This window comes from Drosophila mojavensis, unplaced genomic scaffold (assembly GCF_018153725.1).
Source record: "Drosophila mojavensis isolate 15081-1352.22 unplaced genomic scaffold, ASM1815372v1 contig_16, whole genome shotgun sequence".
Taxonomy (NCBI): domain Eukaryota; kingdom Metazoa; phylum Arthropoda; class Insecta; order Diptera; family Drosophilidae; genus Drosophila; species Drosophila mojavensis.
In genome coordinates, this window is record NW_025318693.1 from 7831202 (window position 1) to 7852370 (window position 21169).

General features: G+C 41.1%; 2 protein-coding genes across 2 annotated transcripts; one reads left to right on the plus strand and one right to left on the minus strand.

Moving 5' to 3' along the window:
• Window positions 1–68: 68 nt before the first annotated feature.
• On the minus strand, window positions 69–3071 carry LOC6573081 (cell division cycle protein 16 homolog). The gene is made up of 6 exons (XM_001999137.4): window positions 2883–3071; window positions 2310–2820; window positions 1969–2251; window positions 1649–1906; window positions 944–1592; window positions 69–877 (listed from the first exon to the last, which is right to left on the minus strand). Exons 1-6 carry the CDS (start codon window positions 2976–2978, stop codon window positions 512–514), a joined length of 2163 nt encoding a protein of 720 aa, XP_001999173.1. The 5' UTR covers window positions 2979–3071; the 3' UTR covers window positions 69–511.
• Window positions 3072–3466: 395 nt separating this feature from the next.
• Window positions 3467–20775, plus strand: LOC6573080. Its single transcript, XM_032729127.2, has 12 exons — window positions 3467–3876; window positions 5508–6172; window positions 15642–15846; window positions 17297–17625; window positions 17967–18103; window positions 18184–18391; window positions 18444–18473; window positions 18534–18633; window positions 18745–19303; window positions 19367–19547; window positions 19625–20010; window positions 20081–20775. Exons 2-12 carry the CDS (start codon window positions 6155–6157, stop codon window positions 20511–20513), a joined length of 2586 nt encoding a protein of 861 aa, XP_032585018.1. The 5' UTR covers window positions 3467–3876; window positions 5508–6154; the 3' UTR covers window positions 20514–20775.
• Window positions 20776–21169: the final 394 nt, after the last annotated feature.

The following is a 21169-nucleotide window of genomic DNA, read 5'->3' on the forward strand; positions in this document are numbered from 1 at the left end:
GGAAACACGTATTCATAAATAAACATAACACTTAGTACATCCTAGCATGAAATTAAAAAAGCTTGCGATTCAATTTAAGTAATTTAATTCAATTTATTGTGTATGAATTTTAAAATTAGCTAGAACTTTCCAATTGTAACAAACTGAAATTCTTTGCTTATAGGATATCAAATGAATTTGAAACTGTGACAATATTATAATGATCAAAATGTGATCAGTTCGCTTACTTAAATACTTTGTACAATGCGGCGGCTTAAAAAAATATGGGAAAAACGTCATGAAAAATCCCATGCTTCTTTTTGGCTCATTAGCTGGAACAGCTGTGTAAGCCGTGTGCGTAAATTGGGTTCAAGTGCAGATGGCAGCCGTCATCACCAAATTATTGTATTAGTACATGGGAAATATTTAATGAGACAGCGGAAAAAACATATATTCTCAAATATCAATCAAATTTTGACCTTTTTGTTAGTTTTCTCGTGTTTGGGTGTGTGAGCTTATTGCAGCTGATCCTCTATGCATCGAAGCTCATCTCGACAACCATGTTCGAGTCTGAATTTGAAAACTCTTCCTCCTCTTCGAATTTCAAGTTCATTTTAACACCACTCAACTTATCAGTATTCAGTACGCGTCGGCTGCTCGCCGATATAGATTCAGTTACATCGCTCGGTGCCTTGCTACAGATCTCATCGATGGTGCCGGGATCATCCATCAAGTCCTCGATGCAATCCTTTAATATTGTAGACGTAACAATGCAATCCCGATTAAGTGCTAAGCTCTTGTGGAAGTACTCAATGGCCTCGTCCAAGTTTCCAAGTAGAGCGTGTATAAAGCCAATGGCAGTGTATGTATTGCCGCTTTGGGGTTTCAACATAAGCGCCTGCAAACAGATTTACGCATTACTCATTGCGAGCATAAATAGAATAGAATCAAACATTGATCTTACGAATTGAAAATTGTATAGCGCATCCTCAAACTTTTGTATTTTACGATAGGAGTGACCCAGATTTATAAAGAGCGGCTCCCAGCGAGCCGAAACCTCCTCATTGTTGGCCTTGGCACGCTGCCTAACAATATCCACAGTGCATTGAAATATTGTGGCAGCCCCATCAAAGTACTCGTACTCGTATTTAATTACGCCCAGCTCGTGCAGCACATAAACATCCATGGGAGCAATTGTCATGGCTTGCAAAAAGAATTTCTCTGCCAATTCCAGGTTTTTGGTAAGTCCACACTCGACACCAATGTATAGTAGAGGCAAATGACAGCCGCGCATTAGTTGTGTGGCCTTGAAGTAAGCAGCCATTGCCTGCTCGTGCTCATTCTCATTGGCAAAGGAGTGTCCGTAGGCCAGCCAGGCGGGACCGTAGAGACGATCCAGGGATGTGGCCTTCGACAAGTAACGACGTGCTGGATCACTCTTGCCTATCATGTCATAGTAACAACCGACTGCATACCATGAAATGGCCTTGTCCGGATACCGATCAACCAACTTGTGGGCAACATAGAAGAGCTTATTGAAATCTCCATTTTCCACTAGGCAGGCAATTTGTATGGTCAGTGCGTTATTGTGAAACGGATCAACCTTCAACAAGCTATATGAAAAATATTACTGCAATATAAATATGAAATTAGCTCATGCAACAATTACCTATTTAGTATTTTCAGGCACTGCTTGTAGTCACAGTCATAGAAACATTTTTCAGCCTCAGCAGCAAGGAGATCTGTGCTGCGCTGCACCCGACTCAAGCAATTGTTGAGCGGCACTAAGCTGTCGCTGTCATTTTCGCGCGAGCCTCGGCGATGGGATGCATCAAAGAGCGAGCGGTGGGTGGCATCTATCATAGATGACGCACGGGACAGACTTGTTTGTAGAGAAAACGTTGGCGCTTTCAGATCATCCAGCACTCTGTAAAATTTGCACATTATTGATAAGAGCGAGGCATAAAACATTGCTTAATTAATACTCACTTCTGTGCGGGAGACATAAACTGACTTGAGGTCATTGGCACCTTGGACGCAGAGGGCTTGGGTACCTGCGTATCCGTTGAACAGGTTTGCTGCACTCGTGCTGTAAACTCCTTGATATACTTGAGCACGTCCGGATTGACAATGGGAGAAATCTCTTCCGCATTGCGCGCTGATATGAGCTCATAGTACTTTTTCAATCGGGACTCGTACAGTTTAAGGATGAACTTGGCATCCGCTTCGGTTGATTGTTGAGCCAGCGGCAAATGATGCATCAGCTCAAATTCTATAATAAAGTCAAATTGGTGTTTATCGGAGTATAGTGAGTTGCCTTGGTTATTTACCTTCCCAAGCCATGAGCATTTCGTGCTGCACCAACGCTTCCAGTGCCTCAAAGCAGTAAATAGATTTGTGCAGAGCCTGTACATAGAAATCCATGGCCATGCCGCGATTGTCCAATGCTTCAAATACTTTTCCCTTGATCAGGAATATAGAAGCCAGCAATTCGTTTCGATTGTTCTCTTCGCCGCCAAAGACACTATTGCTTTCCAAATAGATGCCGCTAGCTGTATCCATCGGCTGATTGATTAAAGATGTGGTCATTGTCTCCACCTCAACAATTTGTATTACATTTGCAGCTTCGTTGTATTGCTTGGCCGCATAGAGACTTTCGAGCAGCAGGTTCAAGCACGGCAATGAGGTCCTCTCTAGCTTGTAGTGCTGGATTGTATGAGCCGCGCGATGAAACTCGCCAAGTAGAAACATGCACTGTGCCTGGTAGTAAACATCCCGTGGCTCATGGCCGCTTAAGACAGACACCTTTTCTGCCCAAAACAAAGCAGATGAATATCGACGCTATTAAAAAATACATCGAAATTTTGTTTACGAATTGATTACAATATTTCACTTTCATTTACCATGTCTATAAACTGTCGAACCAGCTTTCTATACACGGAGAGGTCTATGTGATCATTTGTGCCTTCCGTATTGCTGCTTTCACTATCCCCAGCCATTTTATTAAATAATTTTAAGAATTCGAAACGTTTTTGACCAATTTGTTAGATTTTCTTTGCCGGCTAGCGTTGGACTGAAACGAGTTATCTGGCAACGCCAATGTCAACAGCTGATTATGGCATTCACACAAAATGAGCAGTGGCACTGCGAGAAATTTTTGGCTCGGCTTTTCAAAATTATCAAACCAATAGGAGAAATAGATTTTACTAATAAAATTATATATAAATGAATATTAGAATATATATTTGTAATAAAATAGTTTAATACATGTTTATAAGCTTTCTGTTAATAATTTAACCAATAACAAATACTAAATGTTCAATGGCCCTAACGAACCTCTTTGCAACTTGTATGTTGTCCTGCGCTTGATTTTGATGTTGGAGATGGAGATTAGGGCAGCAGCCAACCTTCATAGAGATTCGTTTGCGCTCTCTCAGCATCTGTCGTCGGCAGGATTCAGTGTATTTCAATTGCTCGTTAGGTGAGGTTATTGCATTTCTGGCTGGAGCGGCAACAAGAAAAAGTTGAGCCCAGAGGCAGTGCAAATAAAAACACTTCTTTTTTCGTTGCTGTTTAAAATAAAATAGAAAATATACAAAAAACGCCTTCATCTTGTAGCCTATTTTTACAAGTGTAAAGAAAGAGACTGCAAACTACACCAACAGCAACAACAGTAGCATAGTAAAATTAACGAAAACGCGTGCAAAGCACACAACACAACTTGAAGTAACGGTTAAAAGCCGGATGGCACAGTGTGCGAAAAAAATGTGCTTTGCATGCATGCAGTAGAACGGCAAAAACTGAATGCGCGTGTAAAATTGAAATTAAATTCCAAAAAATTTATGTGAGTGACGCGTGCAACAAACTAAACATAAGCTGCTACTACTACAATTTCGGGTATGTAAATACTCACATAAACACATTCATTCATATATACAGGCGTGCAGGCATACTTGCGAAATCGTAACTACTACGTGTATACAAACAGGCGTACATTTATGTATATGTATGCATATTTAAAAAGGTAAATGGGCCCGGCACAGCAATAGTCGGCAAATTTAATAGTTGTTGTGTGCGAAGAGTGTACCCAGAGGAGTGCTGTAAGGGCAAATCTAAGTCGCCGGATTGTGCAGAGTCTCGGATGCAGTTATACTCTCATCGAGTGCAGCTTCAATGCCCTTTTATAGTGCGTGTTGATTTCGTGTTGTTATTGCTGTTGCTGTTGTTGTAGCGTCGGAATCGTCGGTCCTCGTCACTGTCTTTTTACAACTTTCCGTTGTTCCATGAGTGTTTTACGTCGCGCACGCCTTGCCATACTCACGTCATTTGCCCAGCAGCTTCAGCAACAACAAATACCACTCTCCTACTAGTCGACCACTTTTTACAACTACGAATACGCACAGAGAGGACCACGGGCAAAAGCAACAAGAACAACGTCAATGACAACAGCAATAGCAACAGCAAAAACATTAGCAGAACAAGAACAAAAACTACCCAAGCTCCGTTGGCGCTCCGTTCCACTCGTTGTTGCTGTTGCTGGTTGTTGGCTCTGCGGCGTTCTGCTCATTTCATGCTGATTTATGGTTCTAATAATAGCTTCGCTTCCTGTTTCTCAAAAGGATTACAGCCGCTGGCACACGCACACGGCCGAGACGCATGCACATATACATAGACATCAACACGTCCTCAGCATAGCACAGGACTCTCCTCTTTTAAGTGCCGTGTCCATTTTGGCCCATCACCACATTTAGCTATACAAAAAAGAAGAAATAAAAAAATTAAAATAATTACTGTGAACGACAAAATTATGAACCAGTCGCTCGCACGAAAGCACTTGGAAAGAACTTGTCGTTGACTACGAAACGGGGGCATGACGGAAAATGGTTAATTACAGTTATGTTTGCGGGGATACGCCTTGATCGATTTACAGCGTTTAACGCTTAAGTGAGCTCATTTAGAATGGTTGAATAGTGTGCGTGGCTGTGTGTGTGCGTGCTTATATGTGTGTGTTTATGTTGTGCGTGTGCGTGTGCGTGCTTGTTGTGTGCCGACTTAGGGACTTATACGCATCAAGGAAACCGTTAAATCCTATTACGAATATACAGTAAATATTAAAATTGGTGTAAGCTAAGCTTAGTTTTCACAATCAATTAAAAAATATAAAAGGGAACAAATTGATAAATAATTTCGAAATATAGTTTCTTGTTTTTCGGAAAGTCAATACAATGTTGATAAAAGCTGCTTCCGAAATTTCCAATAAGAATTTTTAAACTTAAAAATGATTGATAAAATTTAAAAAAACCTGTGCTTTCAGTTATCAACTATATATAAAAAAGGCGAATCTTAGATTTATAAATACATGTTTTAATATTATACAATCATATATAACTACAATTTATTATAAAGATGTAATTTATTTTTATTAGATTAAACATATATTAACAAATTTTAATTATAAGCTATAATGTCTATTCTATTCTGTAGATAATTTAAAAAGTTTTTTTTTGTTTCTTTACCATTTACTTCAGGAGGGTGCAACCCGAGATTTTCATCATTGACAGGGAATAATGAATCGATGATTATTTAAGTCAGCTGAAACGGCCGCCGCATCTGCTTGCTGTCTGCGTAGTGAAGTGCCGAGTGGTGCCAAATCCTTACTACCAACAACAACAACAACAATAGCAACAACTATAAAAGCTAAGCATACCATTTTGGCCAGCAAACATGTTTGCCTGAGGCACGCCAGACAACATTTTTGGGCAGCCGCATCATCGAGTCGAACATTGCTCAAATAGAGGACACTCGCTGCGCAGCACAAACCATTGAGCGTATGCCCAGAGAGCGGCCACAGTGGGAGAGTAAAAGAGCGAGAGCGAGCGTCAGCGAACGGAGAGCGAGTGGTGAGGCAAGCCGTTTGGAGCTTGGAGCTGTTTGCTGTTTTGTTGCGTTGGCCGGCACAACACGAGGCCAAGGGGCGGAGAGGTGCGAGCATACGGAAGTGGCGACATCTGTTTTGCCGCTTTGTCAGCTTATCCGGCAGCCGATGGTGTAGCCGACGACAGGCGACCACAGCAGCAACAACGACGACGCCGACGCCGAGAAGGAGCGCACACGACGACAGGACTAACGGCAACGTGAAATACAAGTGTGGAAATTGGAATTTTTATTCAAAACAATGCCCCTGCTGCAACAGGTATGTAAATAATAATAAAACCCATTCGCACGCCTAGCCCGAACGGGCATGGCGTGGCGTTAGCCGTAATTGAGCCTCTCACGTACAACTCCCAGATGAGCAAGAGAACCAGAGCGCATCAGCTGGTTCCACGCCCTGCAAATGCTAACGGCAGCTGCTGTCGCTCCTTTCCCCCGTTGCTTTTGGTTTGCACCTTGATATGATTGTGTGTCTCTACGGCAGCCGTATCGGCTCAACTTTTAGCCACTGACTGATTGTACCTATGACAGTAGAGCCTGGGATGATGATCCTAATCAGATTAGTGCTTAACTTTATGCGCCTCACGGCAATGCAGTGTCAACTGCTGCTGCTCCTGCTGCTGTTGCTGCTGTTGTAGTTGCTGCCGCTGCGACTCCTGCTTCTTCATGATTTTTCGCATCGCACTCTGCAGCCGGCTCTTGTTGTCTGTTGCACATTATGAGTAGTTTAATTCGATTAAACTTGCGGCGTTTGTTCGTGGTGTCTGCCTGCTAGACAGTGCAACGCCTTCATCTAAGCTGTCTGTCAGTCGTGTCTGCGTGTGGGTTTGCACGTGTGGAAGGCGTTTAATTGTACTCTCTGTTGCGCAAAATAATTGCGTGATTTAATTTGCTGCGCTTTTATATATTTTTAATTCATTTAAATGAAAATATTAAATTAAGCAACAAGAAACTATGACAGCTAAAAGCTTAAACTTCTCTCTGTGGTTTCTACATGTATATAAAAAGGGAAAACAAGTACATATATGTCTGTATAACAAATTGAATTGTAAATTTATTACGATACTGCATTAGGAACTTATTTTATGATATTTGTCAGTTCGTCCTCTGACATTCTGCAAGTCTCAATAAAAAACATTTAAGAAGATTACGTTCTCGTGCGCATTGAATTGTGTTCGACATAATGCACTGACAAATGTCTAGCTGCGGTGATTTCAAGCATTATTATTAAAAGAACATTATATGTTTTCATGAACAATTTTATGTTCTCTATATTAATGCAGATTTTTCTCACTATTAGTTACAATGGGAATTTGAATACAGTAGGCCAATAAGTGTGAATCTATGTATTGTGGACCTATTAGAAATAAGATTTAGCTAAAATTATTATATAATACATTTAGGTTTAAAGGCTTCTATCACGAAGAACAGTCTTTGCCATAGGTAGGGCTACGATTTTCAACCAAACGAAACAGCTGAAATTTCTGAATTACATTTGGTTTTTCGTCGAGCTACGTCATTTAAGCATATAACTCTTTATTTTTACATATATGACCAAAATTTGTATTGTATAAAACCTAAATATTGTTAGATTAAAAAATAAAAAAGAGTATATATTTTTAAATTTTTAATTGGAGTTTTTAAATGTTTCGAGCTATTTTAAAACACAGTAATTACGCTCCCAACTAAGGCATCTCTCTCTTACTTTCTCTCCTTCTATCTCTCTCTCTCTCTCCTTCTATCTCTCTCTCTCTCTCTCGTTCTCTATCTCTCTCTTTCTCTTTCTCTCACTCTCTCTCTTTCTGTCTCTCTGTGTTTCCTTGTTACCCTTGTCATTTTTATGCTGATATGCTTAAGTGATATGTTCTGTATTTATTTAGATTGATGAATTAGCTGTTGTTTGAGCCCCAAGTCATATCAATCCATATATCCGATTCTATCTTTTGTGAATATCTTCAAAAAGTGTCATTTTAGTTCATATTTTGTCAGTTCAGTCAATTTTGTGGTAAGCCCATCCGCCCAAATTGTCACTTGTCTCGAAGGCTTCCGCCCGGGGGCGTTGGTTGTGTTTCCTTCTTGGCAGCGCTTAGTAAAGTGACACACATGTAATCATTATAATATGGTAGAGCTGCAGCACGGCTTACGCACATGTTACTCGCTGCTGTCATGCTTAAGCGATACCAAAGTCCTGTCAATATGTTTATGTGGGTGCGTGTGGTTACGTGTGTGTGTGTGTGATTGCACTATAAGACGTCTCCGTCCGTCCGTCCTCCATTTGCATTGCTATTGTTGCATGCGTAAGCGTCTCATCGCTTTCTCTATCTCTTTCTATCGTTCTCTCTCTCTCTCTCTGTCCGCCTACCTAACTGTTCAGCATCCTCCTCCTCTGTCATTCGAGTCGAAACGCCCAGCTACAATGTTACTCATTGTCGACTGTAAAGGGACCCGTCTATTGCTCATCATTCAGCCATTTAAGGAGGGCCGAGAGTTGCTCGTGCGGAGAGAGGGAGGGCTGGGGCTGTGCTGCGGCACGGCCTTACAATGGAGGCTGTGCATTTGTTACAATGTTTACACAAATATTTAAGGATAATCCGACCATTTCAAAGGGGTTATTATGCAATTTTTCTTCTCATTTTATTGTGGCTGCAAAAAAGTGTATAGTAAAAGTAAGTAAATGCAAAATGTCAATTTTGTCGTGTAAGCGGCATTCCCATTGATGGGAACGGCGGCTGCAGTCTGTGGGATGGTAAGGCGCAGCACGCCATTGTTGTTGTCCTAATATAAAAATGCATATTTATTTATATATGTATGTATGTGTGTATACATATATACATAAACATATTTAGTCTATACATATATACATTTATTTGTGTGCAATGTCTAAAATACCAACTCTGATTCGTGCAGTAATGCTTCCTGTGCCACTGTGGCGTATACTTTATATTATTTCATCTCCTTCACCCGTCGCTTTATTTATATGTATTTTATGTAATATATTTTATTTATGTGCCGTTAGCATGCTGTTAAAAACGCCTATAAATAAAGTACATTTGTCGTTTGTACAACATTTTATTTGCAAAAGTTCATTTTGCCCGCTGTGACACAGTTTATATTTGTAGTTCGACAAAATGGCTGGAAAAAGAGCAGGGCGCCTAAAGAATTTCTTATTATCTTCAGTTCAGAAAATGTTTAATGCATGAGAGCTAGGTGACTTCTCCGAACTCATTATGGTACATAAATGTTTTGGAGTTTCAGTCGAGCTGATAACGGTAGATAACGGTAAAAAATGCTAATGGTTGTAATGAGAATACTGGTGGAGCTTTAAATATATTTATCAATGCACAAAATCTGCAGTTTTTAATTTAATTACAAGAGAATAAAAAGCACTTGAAATGCTGGAAAGTTCCTCCTATTTTACACATTTACACCAATTCTGCCTATTCTTTAAGGTAGCTCCTCAGCGATCACCCGCACATGGATTTGTTTTATTTAACGCCTTTGATGGGTATTAGCACCTTCGTTAAGTTGAAAATCAGCTATAATCGAAATGCTTTCCTTTATTATTTATTGCTGGCTGCGATTGCCAGTTATTAGCCTTCTCGCTAGACGCCCGATAGGCAAATCATTGGCATTATAAAAGAAAACTCAAACGAAATGAAATGAATGAAAAATCATTTCAATAGCAAATCATTGCGCTAAGCATTTGCACTTGCAACTATATATATATGTACATACATACAAATATATAACAATATATACATATCTATATATATGGCAGAGTTTAGTTTTTATTTTATTTTTTTTAACAAAAGGCAGCCAGCCTGACAGCTTAGCGACTATGGCGTTGGCCAGCGGAATGCCTTGGAATGCCTTGCACCAGCCGGGCTCCTTCCCCGGTATCGTGCAATATTCAAGACGTCCGTCTCATGGAGCTCTCACAATGGCAGCGAAAGCGCCTCGAGGCACATCATTAAAATGTCGATAGCAAGCAAATCACACGCCCGCCGCAAGCCAGAAGGGATATAAAAAAATGCGACGCGTTTTGCGGTGGGGTGCCTGAGGTTCGTGGGATTCTTGGATTGCTGGATTGCTAGATAGATGGCTGGCTGGCTGGCTGGTTGGCTGACTGTTTGGGCTGTGAACTGGGCGTAGCCAGTGCAATATGCGATGCTAGCATTAAAAATTTCAGAAATTCAATTGAATTTACTTTAGCGCAGACATCGTCGCATCGCATCGCATCTCATCTCTCCCATCCAACTAGCACTTAATGCATGGGGCGTGGGCGTGTTATCATTAAAAACGCGCAAAAAAGTGCAGTCAAAGAAAACAAGAGGCAAAACAGCGAAGTACAAAAACAATAAAACCAACCATAAAAGGCCACGATGCAACAACGGAGTCTGTTGCTTTTTAAATAGGCATGAGCAACTTTTCTTCTTTTTGTTTACTACTAAAAAAAATAAATAAAAGCAAAGTCTGAATGTCGCATGACAGTATGCGTGACTGATAGATGTGCTGTGATAACTTATAGAAAAATATAGGCAATAAAATCTAAATAAAGTTTGGCTTCCAAGAGACTAGGAAGATCGCGAAAATTGGAATTTAAAAAATAAAAGTAGCTTATTATTTATTTATTTATATATAATAAAATATATATACTTTAAATGATAACTAATTCCCCAGAAAAATAATTTAGATATCAAATTTTATAATTTGAAAGATAGATAAATGAGGTCTCACTCTAGACCAATTAGTAATATTTTGATTAATTTTATTTTTGTTATATTGTTAATTGATATGCATTCTTTAAGCATACTCTACCTTGCCAATGACCTAAGCAACGAATATAGCCTTTGTACGTCATCTTGTGGGGTATGCAAATATGCATCATGCGCCCTGTTGTGCGCGATCCGAAGCAGCTCAACTCACAGAGATAATACAGTACGCAAAAAGCGCGTGTTTTATTTCCACTTAGCAGACACACACACATACTCACACACAGACAAACACACACACAATAGTCGTACACGCTTACCCACACACACACACATAACTATATTGAATGCCTGTTAACGGCTGTTTTTTTAAAAATGGTCCTCTCTTCGCTGTCTTTCTCACCCACCCCCACTCAGGCCCCACACACAGACGCACACTGAAACACACTGAAACAATAACAACGGCAGCAGCAACAAAAGCGCACAGGCATCGGAAATGTTGGCGTTGAAACTGAAATGTCGCCACGCTCGCTTCACGTTTGTTTGCAGCGGTACTCGGCTGGGTGGATGGGGCGCACTGCGTCCTACGTCCATGTAAACGGGATGCAGCTCTGTCACAGAGTTGCTTGAATTACGATATTGTTATTATGAAATGGATGCATGAGCCGGGAGCAGCGGCAGAGTTAGCTGCAACTGTTTGATAGTTCATTCAAAATACCATTTAATGCTTTGCACTTAAACTGCGTTTGTGTCTATGGGAGAGTGTGTGTGTTTGTGTGTGTGTGTGTGTGCTGGAGCATATATTTAAGCGACTTCGTGTCAAGGCACAAATCAAGTGGCGCTGATGAAATAACATTTAATATGCAACTCAATTTAATTTGCCCCGGCAATGGCGTCTCTAGGAAAATCACAAAACCGAAAGAAACACACACGCACACACTCACTCACACACGCCCAGACAACAGCTGCAGTTACAGCCCGAGAGTGCTGTCTGGTGTGTGGGCGCATGTTGCATACTTGTAGGCGCACTGCAATTACGTGCCACTGCCACTGCGTTAGGCCCGGCATTGTGTTCGTGTGACCTGCAGGCATTTGAATCCCATCCAATCGATTATACCCACGCTCATGCCCTCGCCCAGGCCCAACACAACACAACACAGCAGAACACAGCACGTCACGGCACAGTTGCCCTGTAACTTGGCTCCTCGGCATGGAGTAGCAGTATGTCCTTGTGCTCTAAGCGTGTGCACTGCAGCGCTGTGCTTTTTAATTTGCAATATTAAACGCTCAATTGTTGCCGGTCGCCTCGCACCTTCTCAATATTGAAAGCAGAGATAAGCGACAGATTTGCTTCAACGAGGGCTTTTCTCAGCCTGGCTGTCATAACAAAACGGCTTGCAAGTCATCAAATATCAGGTGAGCTGCTGCTGCACAATTGTTAGCGACTGCCACTTACTATAATGAAAGCACTTTCTTTTTTTCTTTTTTGTTTTTTTTTTTGTTGGAGACAAAGCAGTCAACAAAAAGTGTGAGTTCTATAACTCTGACGTTAAAATATTTAGTTTACTTCTTGACAATAATTTTATAGTAATTTTTGAATGAGCAACAGCAGAAATTGTATTAGTAAATAGCTTTTTTAGAGTAAGAGGGCTCCGGTTGAGAGTAGTCGACGGGGACATACCCGATAATCATTGCTGAATATAAAAATTTGTTATTTGTGTGAGAGGACTTAAAATGTAGAGCATTTTATATTTGTATTGACTCTGGGAACTCATATACAAAGATATTGTTATTCTGTGTCGTATGATTTTATATTGATCTTGATTACAAGACCGTCTTGTAGTCAAAGTCTACAATTCCTTAACAGTTCGCTATCGTAGACTTCCATTGCGCGAGAAAGACACTTTAAGGGTAGATCGATTCCGATTTAAAATTGTATCGTAATAATTCCCATTTAATCATTTAAGACTAAAATTCTTATTTTCAACAATTGCTTGGTATATAATAAGGATAGCTATTGCAATATGTGGCAGAGCCTGTTCAAGTCGGATGTACAGACTGGCTTAAAGCGTGGCTTACAAACCGTATACATTCGCTTGTTTCTATTACTTATCAACACGTCGGAGCCAACCCAAAATATCCATATTTCAAGCTTAAGTGCTCGTTATGCAAAGCATTCGCCTTCCAGACATTATCACTCACTTAAGAAGTTGCCATGGAACAGGGCATTTAAGATGTTATGTGGCTGAGCGTTCTATAAGCAAAGTAAATTCAAATGTATTTGCCAATAACTTTTATCCTTTATGGACTGCCGCTGTTCCCAAGTTTGCAACATGTAACCGACCATAAAAAATTACAACTGTGCATTAACCTTTTGCGCTTTGCTGGTCACTGGGGGCATCGCATCGCATCGCAGGGCATCGCAACGTATCGAATCGAATTGCATTGAGCTGCAAGGACAACAAGGAGGGCAGCTTCATTGGGCGCTTATCACTACATGCCATCAAATTTTAATGTCAAACCCTTTTTGGCCAGGCCAAGACATAGCCAAGCTGGGGACTGGGCCTGGGGCAGCAGCCTCAGCGGGCAGCAACATATAATAAGTGTTGTAAACGATGCAAACATAATAATTTGTAAGACTTCTGAAAGCGGAAACTTGTAATTTTCTCAAACAGCCAACAGAGACCCCCGATTTTCCCTGTCTGGGGGCATCTATCGTATGTATGTGTGTGTGTGTATGTGTGCTGCACATATGCACTAAAATGCAGCCCAGAACATTCCAGTTCCAGTCAAGCGGTTGCCAAAAAAGAAGAGAGAAAAATAAGAAATGCGAAGATGAAACCATCAAGCAAATGTACAGCAGCCAAGTCGAATGGACACTGGATAAATAACTACTGAGTTATACTGCCAGCTCGATGGCTGCTACTTGGCGTCCATGCTCTAGGAGCGCGGCGAGATTTCGAAAATATCTACATGGGACAATCAGAATCAGCAGGCAGGCAGGCAGTCACTCATTGGCAAGGAGTCGGGCACTGGGGAAAGCCACCACAAGCAGCACCATTGAATCAAATTTGAAAAATCCTTGACGTCAAAGACAAACAAAGGGCAATAGCAATGTGCTCGGACAGGATGTGTCTCTGGGTTGTAGTAAATGCTGCGGCACAGGGTGTGTTGCGACTCCCATTCCAATATATACACATATATTTATAGATAGACATATACATGTCTGTATGTCTGTGTGTGTGGCAAGTGGTTAAGATTTTTTGTCGTATTCAATTTCCTACTTTGTGGGGTTTATTGTTAGATCGAGGAGTACGTTAACTAGGCCTTGCTCTTGGCTAAGTTTATTGAATGTGTCTCCATATAGCATCCAATTTGGATGCCATTTGCATTTGAGCTTCTTTAAGAGTGGTTTCCCTTGCTTTCGTTTTAGTTTAAAGAGCATTCATTGTTCGTTGGGTGCAATACGAATATACATAAGTAACCCTAACTAGTCTCTTTTGACTTGGCTAAAGCCTCTCGGCTTTCGGCCTTTCGCAAATGCGGAAACGCAAACGCAAACGCAAACGCGTGGCCTCGACATTACAAAATATCTTGAAGACTATTTGTAATTTGCATTCATTGACGCCGTTTTTATCGCTGGCTGGAAACAAACTGTGAAATCTCCATACGTATGCCATGGTAAATGTGTCAACAGGCAACGACAATGTCGCCATTCAGCTGGTTGTCCATCGACTTACATTTCCACTGACTGTGGGCGTGTGTGGGCGTATGTGGGTGTGGGTGTGTGTGTGTGTGATATGAATGCGTCAGTATGTGTGGGCTTCCTGCGAGTGTGAGTGGATGTTCTTGCTATTTCCGACTTTTCACGTACCTTCATCAAGTTGTCATTCAATTTTTAAATCCATAGCAAGTTTTGTACTTAACATAGTTGTGACAAGTTGACAAAAAGTAAGTATGCCTCCGTTGACTTCCATTTAAAACTTGCCCCACACACGCTCTGAAAGAGACGTTGATAACAAGAGAAGCTTGCAGAAGCTTGCAGAAGCGCACTTGAAGCTTTTAAATGAAATAATTATAAATTCTGAAATGGAAATTTAATGATAGCATAATTATTGTGAAGAAAAACGTAAGTCTTTTAGCAATTCAGTTTAATATCCCTGTCGAGGAACCCTTAAAATATTCCCAATTTAATTAGTATTACAGATAAAGCATTAATCCTACTCTGACTTGCACTCATACTAGATATTAGTAAAGCACAATGGAATATAAATCTTGTAGCAATTGATTTTAATATCCCGCTCTCACCTAATGCCAATTGAGAAAGCTTACCATCTGCAAACGCATCTTGTACGTAATCCGCATATGGTGGAGCATTCTTGCAGCAGCTGAAAGTTGACTTTTACCTTTTGCTGGAGCAACTGGCGTCGGTGCTGCTCTGTCCTGCATTAATCCCCACGTAATGAGTTGTACGCCATTTTACGTTAAATTGTTTGGTGAGTGCCTGATAACAATATTTGCACTAATTTGGCATTTTTAAGTGTGCTCCACTGACACTTGATGCGCTTTTAATTGCGCCGAATGCTCAAGTGTGCTTTTGTCGAGCTGCTGCCGGAGAGCATGTCTGCTGGCGGCTATTGGGAGGGGGATGGGCGGGGGGAATGAAACTATAGCTATTGCTGTTACTGTGGCTAGGACTGTGCCTGTGTGTGGTTGGCAGTGCATCCAGCTGCCGGCTGGCTTGTGGGTGTCCCAGTGCTTGTGGTTGTCTTGCCAACTTGGCTACGTTGTTGCAACGACGCATCGCCTGCCGTCATGTGGCAAGAAATGCTAAAGATAAACGATTCATTAGTTGCCACAATATTGGGCTGCCTTTAATGACAGTGCACTGTGTATATGTGTGCATATCGTTCTCTCTGTCTGTGGGTGTATGAATATGTGCTCGCCACAATCAATGTTGCATGCCGCCAACAGATGGCAACTAAAATTTTATTACTATCCAAATTCTTATATTTGCAGTACGAGACGCCTGATTGCAACGCTGCCGGCGGCAATGTGCGTGCCTTGAGCGGCGCCAGTGCCAGTGATTTACTGCAGAAGCATTCGATTAGCTCAATACTGGAGCAACATCAACAACACCAACAGCAGCAGCAGCAGCAGCAGCAGCAAGATCTATTGGCCAGGCGCGCCGATGCCAGCGACGGGTTTATATCATTCATAAATGGTACGTTATAGACGTTACTATATAAACTAAGTTATACGAGATCTATATATATGTATATGGCAACGTTCACCATGCAACTGCAACAACAACTCACAACTACATAAAGTGATCTAGTTATGTTGCTTTCTTACTCTATTAACATTCAAGCAGAGTAAGCAGTATCTACTATAAGCATAAGATCTCTGTATGTCAGTTGCTTCAAACTACAGCTCTATCTTTGCCAAAAATCAGTTGCTTTCAGGCTACGTTCTCGAATTCAGTATTATTGGAGTGGCCATTGGGGTAATTGTCATAGTATAGAGACTATTTTTGTAATTGTGAAGTCGTTTTACACTGGCACTGCTGGCATTTTCTTGTCAACATTATTTGGAGTCTGGCGTACGGACGTATAAATTTCAATCATTTTTTACCTTTTGAAGTCGGCACACAAATATCCTTCGATAGTTAAATTATTATTATTCTTTATTTTGTTTAAAGTAGTTTAAACTAGGATCCAAGTTCCTTGTATAAATTGCATTATAAGTGTACACGCCCAATTGCCATTTGCAAAGGAAGCGCAATAAATTTTCAAGTAATAGTCAAATTTTAAATACCTAAATACCAAATTTCGTGTGTGGAGTACACGTAACCCGAGCAACAAAGCATTTGAGCATTTCAGCATTCCAGACCATCAGAACAGGAAGAAACTAGCGGCCATGTTGGGTATCGAGGAACTATATATGAGAAAGACGCCAAGTGCTCTGCCAAGTGGGTCGCCCACGCAGGAGACATTTGAATTTGGCATCAACTATGACGGCAAAACTATCGGCAATAATACCAACAGCAACACGACCACCACCTCCAACACCAACGGCAGCACCAAGACCAGCAGCAGCGCAACCAAATCTAGCATTACCATTGACGAGAACCTTGGCATGATGGCAGCTGGTGATGGCGATGGTCGGCAGAACTTGGCATACGACAATAATGCGAGCAACAGCAACAATAATAATAACAACAACAACAACAACGCAACCCAGTGCAATTGCAGTAAGTTGCTAAATGTGCAAAAAAAAAAAAAAAAAAAAAAAAAAATTATATATCGGCTTTCACATCGTATCGTATCATATCGCATAACATCGAGACTCGGTTGCAATTGGATCGAATATACACAGTATATATTTGCGCCTAATTTATTAGCAGCAGTACTTTGAATATTTGCAAAATGCTTGAAGGCGCACTTCGGCAGTGGTCAGTGTTGCACTTGAGAGTTGTAGTTGTTGCCAGTAGTTGCCGGTTGATTTATTGATGGCTGCGCCAAGTCAACGATAACTGTTGACATTATTCTCATACATATACATGCATACATATATATATATTTACTTATGCCTTAAGTATCTTTCTCTCTCTCTCTCCCTCTCCCTCTCTCTCAATATATATATCTATGCATTTTGTTTTTAATTTATTGCAGATCCAATCACACTGAACGATCTGCTTGGTTTGTGTGGCGGCAGCGGCCCTGCAATCGCAGCCCAGGCAACAACAGCATCAGCCCCAACAAAAGTAGCAACAACGGCAGCAGGCATTGCAAGCGGCGCCGGAGGTAACGGCAGCAGCAGCAGCAGCGGCGTTAATAACTTGCTACTTGGCAATTCGGCGACTGCTGCAGCTGCCGCTGTCGCTGCCACTGGCGATTGCGGTCAATTGTCGGCGACTGCCGTGTCCTATGCACCGCTAACACCTAGCTCAACTCAGTCCTCGGCCTCGCCAGGCACCAAGTCAAGTTTTGATTACTTTCAGGTAAGTTCTCAACGCACACCTGTGCTCAAGCTTCTTTTCGGCCTGTATCTTGTATCTTGTAATTGCACCGAATTTGCACCAGAAAAACAAAAACTATTCTCTAACTTTGTTGCTTGCTCTTTCTTTCTCTCCCTCTCTCTCTCTGTATTTCTCTTTCAATATATACCAACGCTCTTGGACTGTATACTAAACCTCTTATGATTTTTAACTGATTTAAATGTCGTGGGTGTGTGTGTGTATCTCTGTCTCCTTCTAACTCTGACTCTGACTCTGTGTGTGTTTCAATTTTTCAATTTATTTGATTTCTTTTCTTTCTTTTTCGGGTGAATTGGCGAACTTAGTTTGAAAATGTTGCACAAAGTAACCCACTTAAGGCTTTCCAAAGATCAAACATCAGCTTCGATTGCTCTGCACCCTTATCGCCAAGTACGCCTTCATCTATTTACAATCGCTCCTTTCACAGTTCACCTTTAGTCAGGTAACGAAGTGGCACCAATTAAATATATATTTATTTTAAGCCATCGCACATACTTGTATAATTACCAATAATATTTGCAGTGATAGCAGCAACTCCTCCAGCGCCAACGGCTTATCGCTAGATTCCATTAATATGCTTTATCAGCAGCAGAGCAGCTATAGCAACTTGAGCGGCAGCAATAGCGGAAATCTCGGACTGAATATCCAGAATGCATCGACGCGCTCCAATTCGCCGGAGAGTCAGAATAGCAATCAGTCCTTTAACGAGCCGAATTTGTTGGACATGATTGTGAGTGTTGCTCTAAGGAGATATTTAGATTCTGAACTATTTCTCTTTGCAGAATCTGCTCTCTGTCAATAGCAACAAGCTCGCTTACTTACAGCAACATCAGCAACATCAATTTCAACAGCAGCAACAACACCAACAGCAGCAGCAGCAACAGCAACAGCAACAGCAACAGCAACAGCAGCAACAGCAACAGCAGCAGCAACAGCAGCAGCAAAAGCAGCTGCAACAACAACAACAGCAACATCAACATCAACAGAAACAGCTGCAACAACAGCAGCAGCAACAACAGCAGCAACACTTGCAACAACAACAGGCCCAGCCCCATCATCAGCAGCAACAACAACAACAGCAACAGCCGCAGTTTAACAACCTAAACCGCAACTATGAGTCGCAGCTGTTAGGTGGATCGCAACAAAATTTCGATTTGAGCAACGATTGCCTGAATCAGTGTAGTCTAGAGAACTTTTCAATAATGGACATGGAGCTGGCCAAGTTGCAGAATTTGCAGCGGATCAATACGCTCAAGTTGCTGCAGGCGCAAACGCAACAAATGCCTTTGCTGAATCAACTGCTACAAAGCTATGCGAGCAATTTGCCAACTGCCGGCAGCTCAAACAGTCTGAACAGCTCTTCAGCACCCAGTTTGGGCAATCTGGTTGGCGGTACAGGCAGCTCTGTGGGTTTGACACCAAGTGTCATTAGCAATGCCAATGATTGGCATCTGGATCGCGTCGCCAAGTTCTATAAGAACTCGGCTTCAATATGTGAAGCAACATGTACTTGGAGTGGCCAACTGCCGCCACGTTCCCATCGCATGTCGAACTACTCACCCAAAGTATTCTTAGGCGGTATACCTTGGGATATCAGTGAGCAATCGTTAATACAAATCTTTAAACCCTTTGGTTCTATAAAGTAAGCATACAATATCTGAAGATTTATGTGAGTGATTACATCTATAATCAATTTCATTTACAGAGTTGAGTGGCCCGGCAAAGAACAGCAGGCTGCACAACCTAAGGGATATGTCTACATTATATTCGAGTCTGATAAGCAGGTGAAGGCGTTGCTTTCCGCCTGCGTCTTGCAAGTTGATGATTCGCACTGTGGCAGCAATTATTTCTTCAAGATTTCCTCACGGCGTATCAAGTCGAAAGATGTTAGTCGTCGCAATATATAAAAAAAAAAAACATTATTCTATATATTATATTATTTTAATCATTCTATTACGATCAGGTGGAGGTCATCCCTTGGATTATAGCTGATTCCAACTATGTGCGTTCAAGTTCTCAAAAGCTGGATCCCACTAAAACTGTTTTCGTGGGCGCCTTACACGGTAAACTAACTGCCGAGGGATTGGCCACAATCATGGAGGATCTGTTTGATGGTGTACTCTATGCTGGTATTGATACAGATAAATACAAATACCCAATTGGCTCTGGGCGTGTGACTTTCAGCAACTTTCGTTCGTATATGAAGGCTGTGTCGGCCGCCTTCATTGAAATTCGTACCACGAAATTCACGAAGAAAGTTCAAGTAGATCCGTATCTGGAAGATGCGCTATGTTCTATTTGCGGTGTACAACACGGGCCGTACTATTGCCGGGAACTTTCCTGTTTTCGGTAGATATGAATTAGCCATGCATAATTGCATTAAGTGCTCGTAATATTTACCTATGCATATCCATTGCAGTTACTTTTGCCGCAGCTGTTGGCAATGGCAGCACAGCTGTGAAATTATCAAAAATCACAAGCCTTTGACAAGAAATTCAAAGTCGCAAACCTTGGTTGGCATTGGACCGTCAACGTCATCATCTGCAATTTCATTAGCGTCGTCAAGCAATCGATTAAGTGTGGAACAGAAGCTGCAGCAATTGGGTCATCATAGTAACCAACAAGAGCAGCAGCAACAACAGCAGCACTCGCAGCAGCAGCAGCAGCAGTCGCAACAGCAACAGCAACAGCAGCAGCAGCAGTCGCAACAGAAACGTATTCAGCTTCAGCAACATGCTAATCAGCAGGCGAACAACTTGAATCTCTTGTCAACTGCAGGCAGCAACAATTCTGCAGCCAATTCATTGTACAAATATCAGCAACAGCAACACCAACACCAGTCGACGATTTAAGTGTGTGTCTCCCCTATACTTTGTGCGCACTTTTAGCGTACCGTTTTAAATAGTTCCATATATATGTTCATATTGGGATGTAATTTTGAATTTTAAGTAATACCAAAATTTATGCACTTTTAGGCAACAGGAAGCTAACCTTTCCGAATGGACAGATTTGGACGAAAATTATTTGTGTTGCACACCCAATCACAATGAATCTTGTAAAGTTACTCATTTATTTGATGTATTTACTTAAACGGTACGATATTAAGTATATGTACATACACATTCTTTTTCTTTTAGGCTATACACACGACTATTGCTCACATAATCAACTCGAATACATAATATTTTTTGATAATCATGCTTACATATCAGCATTTGAAGCGGGCATTCAAATGCTAACTGAAAAACTCCCCAGCTATATGAAATGGGTCATTTAAACTATCTTACTTTATTTTTTCATTTGAAGCTCAATCGAAAAGCTGTTCTACTTTGCATACAGTATTATCTAATTTAAGAATCTGCCATTCTGGAAACTGCAAAAGCATTTTTCTGTTTAGTTTTTTGCCCCATCCCCGTTTATTAGGTTTATATATATATTATAAATATATATATATTTCTTTTTTTTTGTGCTATTAATCAGAAATTTTATAGCTTCTTTTTTATTAGCC